Raw genomic sequence first — 14,445 nt, forward strand, 5'->3', positions numbered from 1 at the left:
TGGCGCGACACTGAACATGGCACAACATAATAGTAACAGTTGAGCAATTAAAATTGACTTATTAAAGGAAGCCATGATCGCACGTATCGGAAAAGTTGCTCATCCGAGAAACGTGACGGATTTGCCGAGAGGTGATGCGTGCGATACGATGTAGTGAACGCGGTTACATAACAATTACAGCAAAGATTGTTTTTTTCTGATCCATGCAATTCGTCCAATGAGTGCGATACGATGTAGTGGACACTTACCTTAAGAGTGATGTACAGTTACTGTAGATCTTGTAAGTTGTTTCTTATGTTGGCGACATTGATTATATAAAATTGTGTGCAAAAGCGGCATAACTGCAGTAGTGGGAAATGGTCTAAAGAATACCAGTGGCGTAGCCAGACTAATTATTTTGGGTGGGCTATATATGCAGGGTTTAGAAAGTACCTGACCTATCTCCTGACAATGCCGCTGCCGTCAACTCTCTTGAAACTCATTCTCGGAAGTCTTATTTAATAACATGCAAAATTATGATAAACAATCATGCAAGGCATACCTATACAAACGCTTCATAAGGTGAACTGGAGCTGTCGAGTTTTCCTAGCAATGAATCTGTCGATCGCTGATGATAGGTCTTTCAACAAATCCCAACTCTTCTCCCTCTCAATGGATAGAATTGCTAGATTACAAAGCCTTGTGCTTGACATGATTGTCGAATTTTTCTTCGTTTCAGAGCTTTAAAAACTTTTATACCACTGCCTTAATGAAGGACGAACATTTACTAATATCCATTTTTGGAGACTGAGGTGCTTCCAATAATGAATTTGCAAGAGCAAGAATATCGTCTAAACATACCAAATAAAATAATGTGTCAAATTTTTCTAGTTGATGTAACAATCCAATAAACTCCATGGCTTCCTTCTTTTTATTGCTGCCAGACAATTTTTTAAGCCCAACCTAACATAGTTAAATTGGCTCTTGAAGAAATTAATGCATTTTTTACTTCTTACCTTAATGCTATCGACTATAACAATTGCTCTGGATACATGGTTTAGTTTTAATGTTGAGTATTTTCCTAAAAAACGCTGGCTACACCACTGAAGAATACTCTGTAATTTTTCTACATAATTTCCCTAAAATACATTAAAGGTGATACGTTTCAGTTGTATGAACACTAATAAGTACAATAAAATTATTGAAGATGTTAGTCAGACATGTTTCGGAGATTCTTCTCCATCTTCAGTGGCTAATTACAACGATGATGGCTAGGTTAGTCTCCTTTAAGCCAAGCAACAACACGGTTCGAACAACTGAACCACATCGTCGTTGCAATTAGTCACTGAAGATGGAGAAGCATCTCCGAAACATGTCTGACTAAATCTTCAATAATTTTATTGTACTTATTAGTGTTCATACAACTGAAACATATCACCTTTAATGTATTTTATCAAATCAATGAACACTGTATTATTGACCTAACATGTGTTTTTTATCTTTAAATATAATTTCCCTAACTTTTCTGGACTTAGTCTACCACTTAATGAGCTTCTGGATTCCTTCCCAGAAGAAACTTCTTAGTTTCTTGAGCCACTCTTACACCACCTCAGTTACCTCATTTGAATGAATAGTGAAGCTAACGCTGAGGTAGTTCCGGTGATTTCAGAAGTGAAAATTGTTGAATTCGTTAGCGATTTTTTTATGGAAATGCAGTCGATCGTATATGCAAGGCATAATAAAAGCCTAAACTAACCAACCCTAACCTGTCACAGATTTGTATATGCAAGGTGTATAAGCAGAGTACGAAGGGAACTACCTCAATTCTAGTTTAGCCGAATGAACCAATAATTATTGGATATTGGAACACTCATTTCAATCACTAAGACTTTGAAACACGCAACAATATTTTGAGGTTATGTTTAAACGAAGTAGTAGTAGGCCTACAGTCAGTGCTGCCAACTGCTTGAATCGAAAAAGGCAGACGTTCTTTTATTATTTGTCTTTCCCTTGTATAACAAACAAGTAATTATGGCAGAGAAAACTAAACTTTTTATAAACAAAATTCTATTCTCCAGAGAATTGTTAGCATTTTAAGTACATAACATCTTTTCATGCTCTGGCATCAGAGAGATATTAAATAGCCATAATCTTTAATAGGCTCACTTTACGTAGGAATTGCCCTACTATACTAAAAGCCAGGTTATGAACCGACTACACAGGAAGTGGTTGGGAGGGCGAGAGGAAAGTGGAGATTAGAGGGGTAGCCTGTGCAGTGATGACACGTTGTGTGTGGGGAGGGGAGAACGAGAACGAGAACGGAGCTTTTCATTGGACGTAGCGTGAAAATGTCGTCTGCTAACGAAAATCTGGCATCGGAATCACGGAGACAGTGTAGCCAGTTCATTTGCAGTACCATGTGCATTAAGAGTCGCATTTCGTACCAGCGTCATTAGCTCGTGCTTTCTTAAAAACAGTAATTTTAATTACTAATATTGTGGATAGTGTTATAGAGAACTATATACAGTAGTTATTTTAAACATATCGGTGACAAATGCTGAACACGCTTTGAATCTAGCGCCACTATGTGGCAACAGAGCTCAGAAAGAGAACAACAGAACGTTGCTTCCGGTTTAGTCGGTTCATAACCTGGCTTTTAGTATAGCATCAAAACCAATGATTAATTCTTTTTGCTTAAGATGAACTGAATAATCGATAATTTCATAATGCACTCCAGATGCTATACGAGCTAATTAATTTTAAATAAGAGAAGAAAATCGCAGTTTCAAACCCTCACTAATACAACAACAAACAAGGTCAAACATTTACAGGACACTAGCAAGGCGAGGGTTGTCAGATGTCCCATATACTTGAGGCCGAAAAAACTTGTCCTGTATGAATTCCATACCAAGAATCCCATATTTTATGAACATTGTCATGGGTGGCCAAAATGTCTCTTATTCTCTTTTTCTAGTTTTTGTATGGATATCATGTTGTAGAAATATCATTACAGTCACTTGAACCAATTCCCCCCCCCCCCCCACCAAGTTCCCTTAACATTTCTGGTCTTTCCTCCTGGCAGTGGCTTATGTGTAACCCAGTTCTTTGAGATTGAGACACCTAAGAGGCTCAATGTTGCCCCAATGATATGGTAGGATGATGACATATGATTATGTAGCACTAGGGTAGGTCTTAAATCTAGGCTTAACCTAAATTCTAGAGCAGGGATGCAGAACTGGGGAAGAGAGGGGTGGAAGCATGGGGAAAGAGTTTGTTCCCCCATCTACAATCAGTCTGCCTTCAATGGCGTATCTGTGACGTTTTGCAAGCACACTGAATACATTTTCTCTTCTCCCCCTACCATTTCCAATGATGCGAGGGTTGAAAAGAAGGGATGAGTTACATGTTCCAGCTTGTGACGTCTGCTACAATTGTAGCATAGTTTTGTATTCCTGTTCCAGAACATAGACGAACACAGGTATAGTTTCCTTTAAAGATAAATCCGAGAATCGAACCCTGGACCTCATTACTGCAGCCAAAACCACTGACTACTAGACCATGAGGCTTGTCACTTGGACCAATTTAAAAACATGTACAAAATTATTGAACTGGAAGGAATACATTGGCACAGTGATATTAAACAGAATCTAATTCAGTCTGAAAGTAGAAGTCTGGAAAGTCCGTTAAAAAGATAGAGTGAAAATGTGACAGTCCATATGCCCTAATACTGATATGGGACAGTGCTGATGGTGGTGAAGAAGAGAAAAAAGAATATGAACTAAGAACCAATGTTCTCTGTCATCAAGATGAGTTCAAGTGTGTAGACCACATCTCAAATTTTGTTAACTTTTTTCATTCACTCTAAAAATTACTCACAACTTCAGCAAAAAATAAAGATGGAAGAAAGTACGATGCTATCTAATATAAACTTCAGTCATTCTGCCATCAATGTGATGGCACTATAATTCAAAATACTTACCATGTCGGGATCATTCCAATGTCCTGGACCAGCATTAGGGACAATAATGTCTTGATTATTACCATAGTAGTCTATAATACTTTCTAAACTGGCCCAGGAGTCCTGGATGTCATCAAAGTTACGCCATAAATTGCAGTTCTCAATAATTGATGAATAATTAGGCTGAAAAGAGAGAAAAAATGGGTACCAGTAAATAAAATTACTTTATCATTAGAATACAATAATGAAGAGTTCTAAAACAAAACCTGTTAAGTTCACCTCCAATTATAACCGAGTTAGAAACAGATTCTTATACTCAGAAGGGAACTACATCAGGCTAAAAGCTCTATTCGCTATTAACTCAATTACGTCCCTTCAAATGGAGTTTGTAGTCTGACATAGGTCTCTTCGAAGAGTATGAATCTGTTTCAAGCTTAGTTATGGTTCGAAGTGAACTTAAAGGTTTTGTTTTGGAACGCCCTAATTAAAATAATAATTTAAATAAACACATATATCAAATTATTCACCAGTACATCATTCCAAATACAATACGAATTAATAATCAATACTTCAAAAACTAAATGCTTAAAGTTTACTACTAAAACTGATGAAGCTAAACACTGATAATGCAATATTGGAAGAAGTAAAGTCATTTAAATGTCTTAGTTCGATGGTAAACATAAATAACGGCACCAATAAAATAAAAAAACAAACGAGAGAATTGTGTTAAGCAACAAAGCCTATTAAGGCAATAATTTTTTTTCGAAAGTAAACTGATGTCCAAGGCAGCTAAACTTATATAATCTTATATAACAAAGTGATAAGACAAAGTGACATATGCAAGTGAAACATGGGCTTTAAAAAAGCAGTAAAACAAAAATTACCAATTTTTTAAAGGAAAATATTACGAAGAATATTCGGATCAATAAAAGAAAAAAGATAGTACTTCGCGAATTCAAACCAATGACGAACTAAATAAACTGATTCGAAATAAAAATATAATACATTTTATCAAGATACAAAGATTAGGATGGTTCGGTCATATGAACCCTATGCAAGATGATAAATATTATTTATTGTTCTATATATAATTGTAACATTTATAATAATCACCGATTAACTTTATAAATCTACACTGTGTTAATATGAGGAAATTATCTGACTGACTAGTTTATTTTCCAAAGCCTAGTGAAGGTCCTGTGCTATCTTCTGGTTTCCTGTTGTGGTGAGGCGTGTTCATGATTGTGTCGAAAAAGGTGTGTGTTTTTAAATTGAGTTGAATGTTTCTGAATTTTAAAATTAATATTAAATAAAAAGTAATGAATAAAAGCCTTTGGTCTGCCAAAAAATTTTCGTAAAAACAAGAAAGGACATATAAAGTGATTTTATAACAAAAATGGGGTTTATTTCAAGCGAAATGTGGATTTTTAGGAAGAATGGGAGAAAGGAAAAAAAACAATGTATTTTCACAAATAAAATTCCTTAATTCAGTTGATACATACTCCTTACTAAATCAATGTATGTATGTGTGTGTGCGTGTGCGTGTGCATGCACGTAATACAGAAATATAAATAATTAATAAAATACAATAAAATTGAAGAAATATATAACAGTTGTATGAGCACTATGCCTGTTGAGCTTTTTTATTAGTGTACATGTTTCGGGGATTGGATCCCCATCATCAGTGATGTCAAGACAGCAACGGAAACATTTACAATTATTACTAACTGAAATAGTTACTTATCACATGTTAAAATTTGAGAAATTTTAGAAGTTTAAAAAACAATAAATTGTCATGAAATTACAATAATTTACAATATCATTTGTTAACTTGAAAATGTTTAATAAAAAATAAAAAAATAGTTCAAACAATAACAAATTATATTGTATCTTTTGTTTAAATATACTAAAATGTTAAAAAGAATATTTAAAAAAATTAACTATATTAATTATAAAATTTAATAGTTTGAACTTGAAAATACAAATGTTAATTAAAATAACATCTGGTAGTGTATATAAATTATCTAACTAATTAAAAAAGACCATTTTACAAAAAAAAAAAAAAAAAAAAAAAAAAAAAGAATAAATTAGTTAGATAATTTTTATACAGTACAAGATGTTATTTTAATTAACAGTGTTGATATGCAAATCTTAAAATTTTTCATATTTTCAAGTTCAAACTATTAAATTTTATAATTAATACAGTTCATTTTTAAAATATTCTTTTTAACATTTTTGTATATTTACACAAAATATACAATATAAATTTTTGTTGTTTGAACTAATACATTTTCATTTTTTATTAAACATTTTGAAGTTAACAAATGATATCGTAAATTACTGTAATTTCATGACAATTTATTGTTTTTTAAACTCCCGAAACATGTATGATAAATAAATAAGCTCAACAGACATAGTGCTCATACAACTGTTATATATTTCTTCAATTTTATCGTATTTTATCAACTTTAATGAACACAGTTACAAAATTGACCAAAAACGTGTATTTTATTATTAATAAATAATTAAATATTTGTATTTTCATACTTACCGACATTCCAGAATAAATCTGGTAAACAGGCCAACTGCAGGAGTAGATCATGGGTCGTCCAGTTCGGTTCAGATAGTATCCAAACTCGGGGTACCCTGCATAAATCAAGATCAAGAGATATGAGACAGATGGTACACATTTAAACGTAGGTGTGATCAGGAGAAAGTGGTTTGGGTGGGCAGCTCAGACGCGCGACCTTCCAGTTCACTGACCAGTGCCAGCTCTGAAGCAACTCGCTCCGTATTACAACACAGTAATGAGAGCAGCCCTCACAGTGACTTACACTATTACTCAGAATCAGTAAAAAAGGTTTTATTAGCACAACCGATGTTGATGCAAATGTATCTGGAATCGTTCCAAGTACCTACTACATTTGCACTGCTTATACACTGAAAAAAAAAAAGTGTGGTTTAAACTAAACAAAATACCTTTCTATGCATTTGTGGGTCAATACATGTGGCTCATGTTACACTGAAAACCTTTCATAAAGGTGCTGTCACATGGGTGAAACATATTTTCTCATTATATACAGAATGGAAGGTAACACTGCACCAAAATAAAATTGGTAATAAAGGGTGCGGCAGAACATCTTCCCTAATTTAAAGTTTAAATAAAAAACACATGGATCAAAATTAAGGAAACTTTATTAATATGAATGGTATCTTAACAGTGGGAATTTTTCATTTTTTGAATAACGTGTCTCTCAAGTGGTGTCCTTCACTATCAATGCATTGTTGAATGCGACTTCGGAAATTCTGCATCACTCTAACTAGCATTTCTTGAGGTATAAGACCAATTTCTTCCTGTATTGCATTTCTTAGGTCTGGCAAAGTCTTCGGCTGATGTTTGAACACCTCAGCCTTAAGATGCCCCCATAGAAAAAATCGCAGGGTGCAAGGTCTGGTGAACGTGCTGACCAGGGGACGTCGCCACGTGAAGAAATTAAGTGTCTGAGAAACATCTAAGCAGCGACAACGGAATTACCACTTACCAGAAACGATGCCACAGCGTAAGCACGTTCTTCACCCATCCACGGCATAGTTTGAATTCGTTACAGATTACAATTTGCACTAATTGAATGTCAATTCTGTGCATTCAATGTCCTATTCAATTCTTGTTTTTGCGCATGTCATTTGATATCGCTATGGCAACGCATGTAAATCTAAATTGCCCACTGTTTAGATACAATTCATATTAATACAGTTTCCTTATTTTGATCCATCTGTTCTTTATTTAAACTTTAAATTAGGGAGCCGCACCCTTTAGATCATGAGGAGAGGTTTGAAAAATGGTGAACGGGAGAAGAGTTCAGGGCAGTAGAAGAAGATATCAGATGGTAGACGACATTAAGATATACTGATCATATGCGGAGACTAAGAGAAAGGTAGAAAATAGAAAAGACTGGAGAAAGCTGGGTTTGCAGTGAAACATCTGCCCTTGGCAGAACACTATGAGTGTAGGAATCATCATCAACAGCATCATGATAATGCTATGTGTAGAAAATTCCAGTGCAGCTCTACAGAACTAAAATTTCACAAGCTGTTACAAGTTGTAACAAATTTTTTAGATGATAAAAATCCTTTGCAAGAGCGAATTAAAACCAGGATTGTTGTGGAAATTTATGAAATGCAGCGGAATTCTATCTGTGAGTTAGAAGTTTACCAGTTGATATCAAAATTAAATTCTTCTAGCTATTGCTTCACTTATCATTCTGTAATCAGAAGGGAGGGGAGAATTGTGTTGCTTTTAGTAATGGCTACTCCAGATTTTTTACACGGAAGAGTAAGATCAAGCGTACATGTGTATATTAAACCTAAACTGAACGGAATATAATTCCTGCTGCTGAAAGGGGATTCCTCAGTTATGCCAAAGAATATTGAAGAATTGATGGACTATGAAATAAAGACAAAATAAGTGAATTCAATAAAAAAACTACCTATGCAATAAAATGAGGATTACAGACATAAACGGGGCAAACTTGTGGAAAGAATGGATCCAGTGACAATATACAGTTGTACTTATAAACCTGTAACAAGGAGGAACAGTGTACGACAATGAAAATGCCGAAGTGAAGTCAGAAAAAACTGCTGATATAATTTACTGAAGTTATGGTGATAACAGGTGGTGAAATTCAAGGTAAAGATGAATATTATGATGGTGGTGATGGTGAATATTTTATCACCGCTTCAGGTGCAAATATGCTGCCTGTTTTGCAATGTTATCGACTTTCTCGTTTCCAGGTATACCACAATGACTAGGTATCCATTGAAATGTTATTTTTCTTTTGGAGTTCTTTTAGTTTACTTAGTTGTTTCTGAATTGGAATAATAAATAATTGGAATAAAGTCTAATTTTATAAACCTATGGATCAACAATTGGATCGAGGAGACAGCCTCCAGATATGGAGGGTAGCTGTGAATATATTGAATAAGCAGTCGCGGACAGCTGATGAGGGGTGGTCCTCCAGCTTGGGGGTTGGGCGAAGGCTAACAACCCATCACCGTAAAAAAAAAAGCTTGTTCGAATCCTTCAAATAAGCCTCGGAATGCGAGCATATAGAGTGTTAGTTGGGAAGCCGGAGGGAAAAAGACCTTTAGGGAGGCCGAGACGTAGATGGGAAGATAATATTAAAATGGATTTGAGAGAGGTGGGATATGATGATAGAGAATGGACCAATGGTAGGCTTATGTGAGGGCGACAATGAACCTCCGGGTTCCTTAAAAGCCAGTAAGTAAGTAAGTATGGATCAACAATTGGCTTGCTTCTGATAAAGGAAAAAATTTACAGTCTGTACAAAAGAAACCAAATGACCTGGAAATGTACAATAACTTGCCCAGACATGTTCAAACATTTTAACATGTTCACATTGTCACACAATTGTACCTACACCGATTTCACATTTCTGATAATCCTACTTGTCTGTGGTGTAATAATCATGATGAAGATTTGGAACACATTCTTCTATACCGTCCATCCATAAACCACAAAAGAAGTAAATTAAAATCATCAGTACCAGTTGCAGAAGACACAGCCCTGCAGTATATATTGACTACACCCCAACTCTGACTACTAGCAACAGGCATCTATAATGAACACCGATCAAAATACCCCTCGTTTCTCGTGAAAAACGACAACTGAATAGACTACATTAGACTATAGTGGACTTTATGTTGTCAGCAAACAGCTGGATACATTAAGAAGATTGATTGATTAAGGTGCAAATACTCGTAACCCTCAAAATGTTCAAAATTAAGTTTCTGATACCGTGGAATTCATGTAAGTGAAGCACATCTACCTGAAAAATCTTGTAAACCACAGTTTAATATTAATCGCGGAAGAGTAAAAATTTCAATATCACGTAAGCCGGCAGTTAATGGTGACACAGAGCAGTTTTTTAGTTCTCCTGTAAAATTATGATTTTGTGCATCTTAAGTGACATTATGCAGACCCATTTATTCTCTATAATTAGTGCCTAATGTTTTCGATGTTTTTTTTTAACTCTTAAATAAACATATATCAATCATAACTAAACATTTCTGGGATCATATCTTACATATGTACAATTCTATGCTTTCTTCTTTGTCAATTTAACATTATTTGTATGCAAGCTCAGTTACTTTTGTAAGTTGTTACGAAATTAGGGAACAGTGTAACTTTTATACGTGCAACTATAAATTTAATATCAACTGGTTCATTAAAAATTAACAAGGTTATATATCACACTGACTTTCGTAGTATTTGTTTTTTATGTAACTTATTATAAACCAATATCTGACATGTTTCACTGATTGGAAAGAAAGAAAATAAATGGGAAATTCGTTTTATGACCCTTCATTGTTTTCCAACTAGTAACTTTATAAAAAGAGATATCAGTACAATGGTATTTGCTTTATTTACGCTTTTTCTCTAAATTTTCTGATTTATTTAACTATTTTTATATGTTCCAGCACAAGTTCGAGGTGATTTCTGAGTGTTTCTAAATGATTAATGATAAAAAGTAACTGTAAATTAATTCTTAAACTTTATCAGTCGTAATTTTTGTCCACGTTTCTACTTCCTGATATATAATGTTGATAAAGATTCTGCCTTGATTGACTAGTTTTCATTGTCTCCACGAGTAGTCAACTAAAACCATTTTGAAACTTGGCTAACCTGGCAGAATTTCATTTAGCGGGTGGAAACAACACTGTAAATAGGAATTAACTGTATTGAAAGATAAGAAGACAGCTGAAAATAATGACCAACAAAGTTGAATTGTGAAGTGAACGAGAAATGGCTAGAAAATTTTGTCTGAAGTCCTGTGATAAATTTACAATAGGGGACAAGAAACTAGACAAAAAAAAATCCCATATACTTTTTTCTTCTTGCTACATATGTGAAGTTTATCATTTAATTTATTACATGAACCTATTAGAGATATCTGTAAAGTCTTGAATTTTATAGTATATATAACAGACATTTACAGTTCTATTTTTAGATGCCAAATGAAATTAAATCAGAAGATTAGATCAATTTATTACATATTATGAATTTAATACAAGTGTCCAGTACAGTGACAAATAAATACAGAATAAGTCAGAATAACAAATAAGAACTTATTACACGTAGGTAGCTGTAAATTTAACAGTAAAACCCTGCTTAACCGAAGCAAATGAGTAAAAATTCACACTTTATTTTTTGGGCCATAAGATGCACTCTTTAAAAAAATACTGCCTAAAATACAAGTGCGAGACTATTTCACTAGTCAAGGGATGAAACAAAATTTCGAAGATTACAGATCCAGCAAGAAGCAGAACAGTGATCGCTGGTAATACTGCACTGCATCATTATTGACATTAAATCTACTTAATTTTATTTGCTGTATTTCTTCTTTTCTACTACTATCGAATTTGTCTAATTCGAGCATTTTTAATTCCAAATCGGGAATAATTTGAATTTTTCCCGCAGTCCCTTGACATTCCTCTACAACGCAATGTTAAAAAATCGCCTGCAATTATACTTTTTTTTATATAATTCGAAGTGAAATCCAACGACATTCAGTTCCAAAATAACAGAAATTAACTTGCAACATAGTGCGAGCCAGATTGCTAGGGAATAGCAAGGATTCAGAAAGAATGCAGGTCTCCATTGACATGTGAGCATCCAGGAATTAAGGTGCTATGTTGAAGGACAACAAAATGTGTGTGAAACAATTTTCCAATGGTTAAATACACTCGAAAAATTTTGCATAAATCAAAGATTAAACGCTAAAAATAAAGAAAAATAAAAACAAAAGTTTTCAAGTAACTGATTAACTAGCGGACTTACTCGTGTTAATTATGTAGGCTCTGAGGATGGTATGATGAAGCACCGAAACAGATGTAAGCTGCACAGACTTACATAATTAACACGAGTAAGTCCGCTAGTTAATCAATTACTTATATTAAAAGTGTTAAAAGTAGTGTACGCAAGATTCAAAATGGATTATCAAAAGTTTTCAGCTTTTTTTTAAAGAATTCTGATTGTACTGTATTTTGACAATTACAAAATCCTGAAAAAGGGCCCTCCCTGATGGTTCGGTGTAGCAATGGTACAGCAAGTCTGCGGCATACATGTGATTTTCTCTGCATCACTCCACTGCACATTTTCTAAATTCTCAGTAGTTATTGAGCCTTCTAAAGGACATGTCGTCTAGTGACGAAGAAGATATTGCGTTCTATGTGTATTTAAGGTTATGAAAGAAAAGGGAATGATACTGGGTACATCTGTACATTGAAAGGAATATCAACTGTAGGTTGTTTGTAGCAGCACGAGATTGACACTAGATGATGAAAAATTCCTGTCAATGTACAGAATGACAAAGAGGACTTCGCCAACTTCTCTCCAAGCCTTGTCTGTTATATCTTTTCGTGAAAATTCCGCCAATTTGAAATTGTAAAGACATAGATATTTCTCTTCCTCAAGAACTAACTGTATTTCCACTGACATTATGGTAAAATGTCCCTTATTACAAATAGAAATATTCACAACTTCACTCGGTAAATGCTGCTTGCCGACTGAGATATGTGCAGCAACGCTTGCATGCCGAAAACGTGTTTTATCGGTACTGCGCCATGCCGACTCGTGTGAGGCTGCCAATTCAAATATATGGCTAGGACATTGACTCGGCATGCAGAGCACTTACCGAGTTGATGTTGTACTGATCCTTTACTGACTCGTCAGGGAGCACCTAAATAGTTTTTTTTTTTACTATAGTGGATCGAATTTTTTATACAAGAAGTTTTACGGGCTTTATAACTTTAATATCATATAGATTGGTTTTTATTTTCAGTCACTCACTTATCATGTTAAGATGGCAGAAATGGATTCTGTTACATCAGGATACAATATTAATATACGTCACGAATATTTTCGACTTACTTTCAAGTCATCTTCAGGTGATAGTTTACTAACATTTGAACATGGTGAAAAATATTAAGCACATCTATAAACATAAATAAATAGTCTAACCATGCATACTTTTCTTAAAGTGGTTAAATGGCGTACATGGTATTAAATTAACATTCAGATAGAAAACCTTCCAGTGGATATAATTATAATTTATACAATATATTAAAAAGGCAGGCAGTGTGCCTGAGTTGTAAAATTAAAATCGTTTAAAATTATTATATATTATTATGTATTTTCAATATACTGAATAAATTATAATTATATCCACTGGAAGGTTTTCTATCTGAATGTTAATTTAATACCATGTACGTCATTTAACCACTTTAAGAAAAGTATGCATGATTAGACTATTTATTTGTGTTTATAGATGTGCTTAATATTTTTCACCATGTTCAAATATTAGTAAACTATCACCTGAAGTGACTTGAAAGTAAGTCGAAAATATTCGTGACGTATATTAATATTGTATCACAGTCTACTATATACAGTCGCGAAGCTTGAGGTGATTTTTTGCAAATCTCGTGATAAAGCGCTCCAAGCGGTTAGCAACTAGAAACAATAGACTGTCCACGGTCGACTTTGGACTGAATCTTATTTCCATCGAGTGCTAGCTCGTTGCGTATTTCACATTGATGCTTATGAAATGTTCGTTATTGGTTGTAATGAAAATGTTAATGGCTAAAATACAATAATTGGAATAATACTATTTTACTAGAGACGTAGAAAAATTAAGTTTGTTTTAATCAAATTTATTGATCACATTTTATTTTCAATTCCGGTGGGATTATTATTGCTTAGGCCTACTTTTTTTTTTTTTTCAAAGGATATGTTGTTAATTATAGCTGTTAATTTTGTTGTTATTTTTATTTGTTACTTTATTACAGACGTAGAAAAAGTCTGTTACAATAAAATTTATTAATCACGTTTTATTTCCAATTCTGGTGTGATTATTATTGCTTAACCTCAACTACGTAAGCTTACACTACAAGTACCGGTACAGTACATAAGTTAATCCATTAATTCATATTTCCATTATAATTGTTGTAAAGGGAAATGCAAATTAATATTTATTGGTTTCATAGTTAATTATCACTATAATCTTGAATGAGTGAAGCGATTATAGTAAATTTCAGTTCGTTTTGCACAAACAAAAATAATATTAACCTATTTCTTGCAGGTATCTTCAAGTTTATGGTGAAATTTAATATACTTGATTAAAATAATAAATTAACTTTATGCATTTAATATTTCAATAATGGAAGGAAGGTGTTAATTTTTCCAAAAGAACACAACGAAAGTGTAACATATTTTGTCGGCTGCTAGGAGAGAGATCTGCGATGATGAGGCGATAGTAGCGATCCTAGTGGTGGGCAACTACTCATGTTTGCATTTTTACTACATATTGAGCTTCGCGACTGTATATAGTAGACTGTGATTGTATCCTGATGTAACAGAATCCATTTCTGCCATCTTAAAATGATAAGTGATTGACTGAAAATAAAAACTAATTTATATGATACTATTTCAC

The 14,445-nt window shown here is 33.8% G+C and overlaps 1 protein-coding gene across 4 annotated transcripts in view; it reads right to left on the bottom strand.

Annotated features, from left to right (window-relative positions):
- LOC138698400 (alpha-N-acetylgalactosaminidase-like) overlaps positions 1-14,445 on the bottom strand; it is a 95,215-nt gene that overhangs the window by 17,723 nt on the left and 63,047 nt on the right. For all 4 annotated transcript variants that reach the window (XM_069824276.1, XM_069824275.1, XM_069824274.1 and 1 more), the window contains exons 5-6: positions 6,489-6,583; positions 3,959-4,120 (exon numbers count right to left, since the gene is read on the bottom strand). In XM_069824276.1, coding sequence (XP_069680377.1) covers positions 3,959-4,120; positions 6,489-6,583 — 257 coding nt within the window. The remainder of the gene's footprint in view (positions 1-3,958; positions 4,121-6,488; positions 6,584-14,445) is intronic.

Source organism: Periplaneta americana, chromosome 4, assembly GCF_040183065.1.
Source record: "Periplaneta americana isolate PAMFEO1 chromosome 4, P.americana_PAMFEO1_priV1, whole genome shotgun sequence".
Lineage (NCBI taxonomy): Eukaryota > Metazoa > Arthropoda > Insecta > Blattodea > Blattidae > Periplaneta > Periplaneta americana.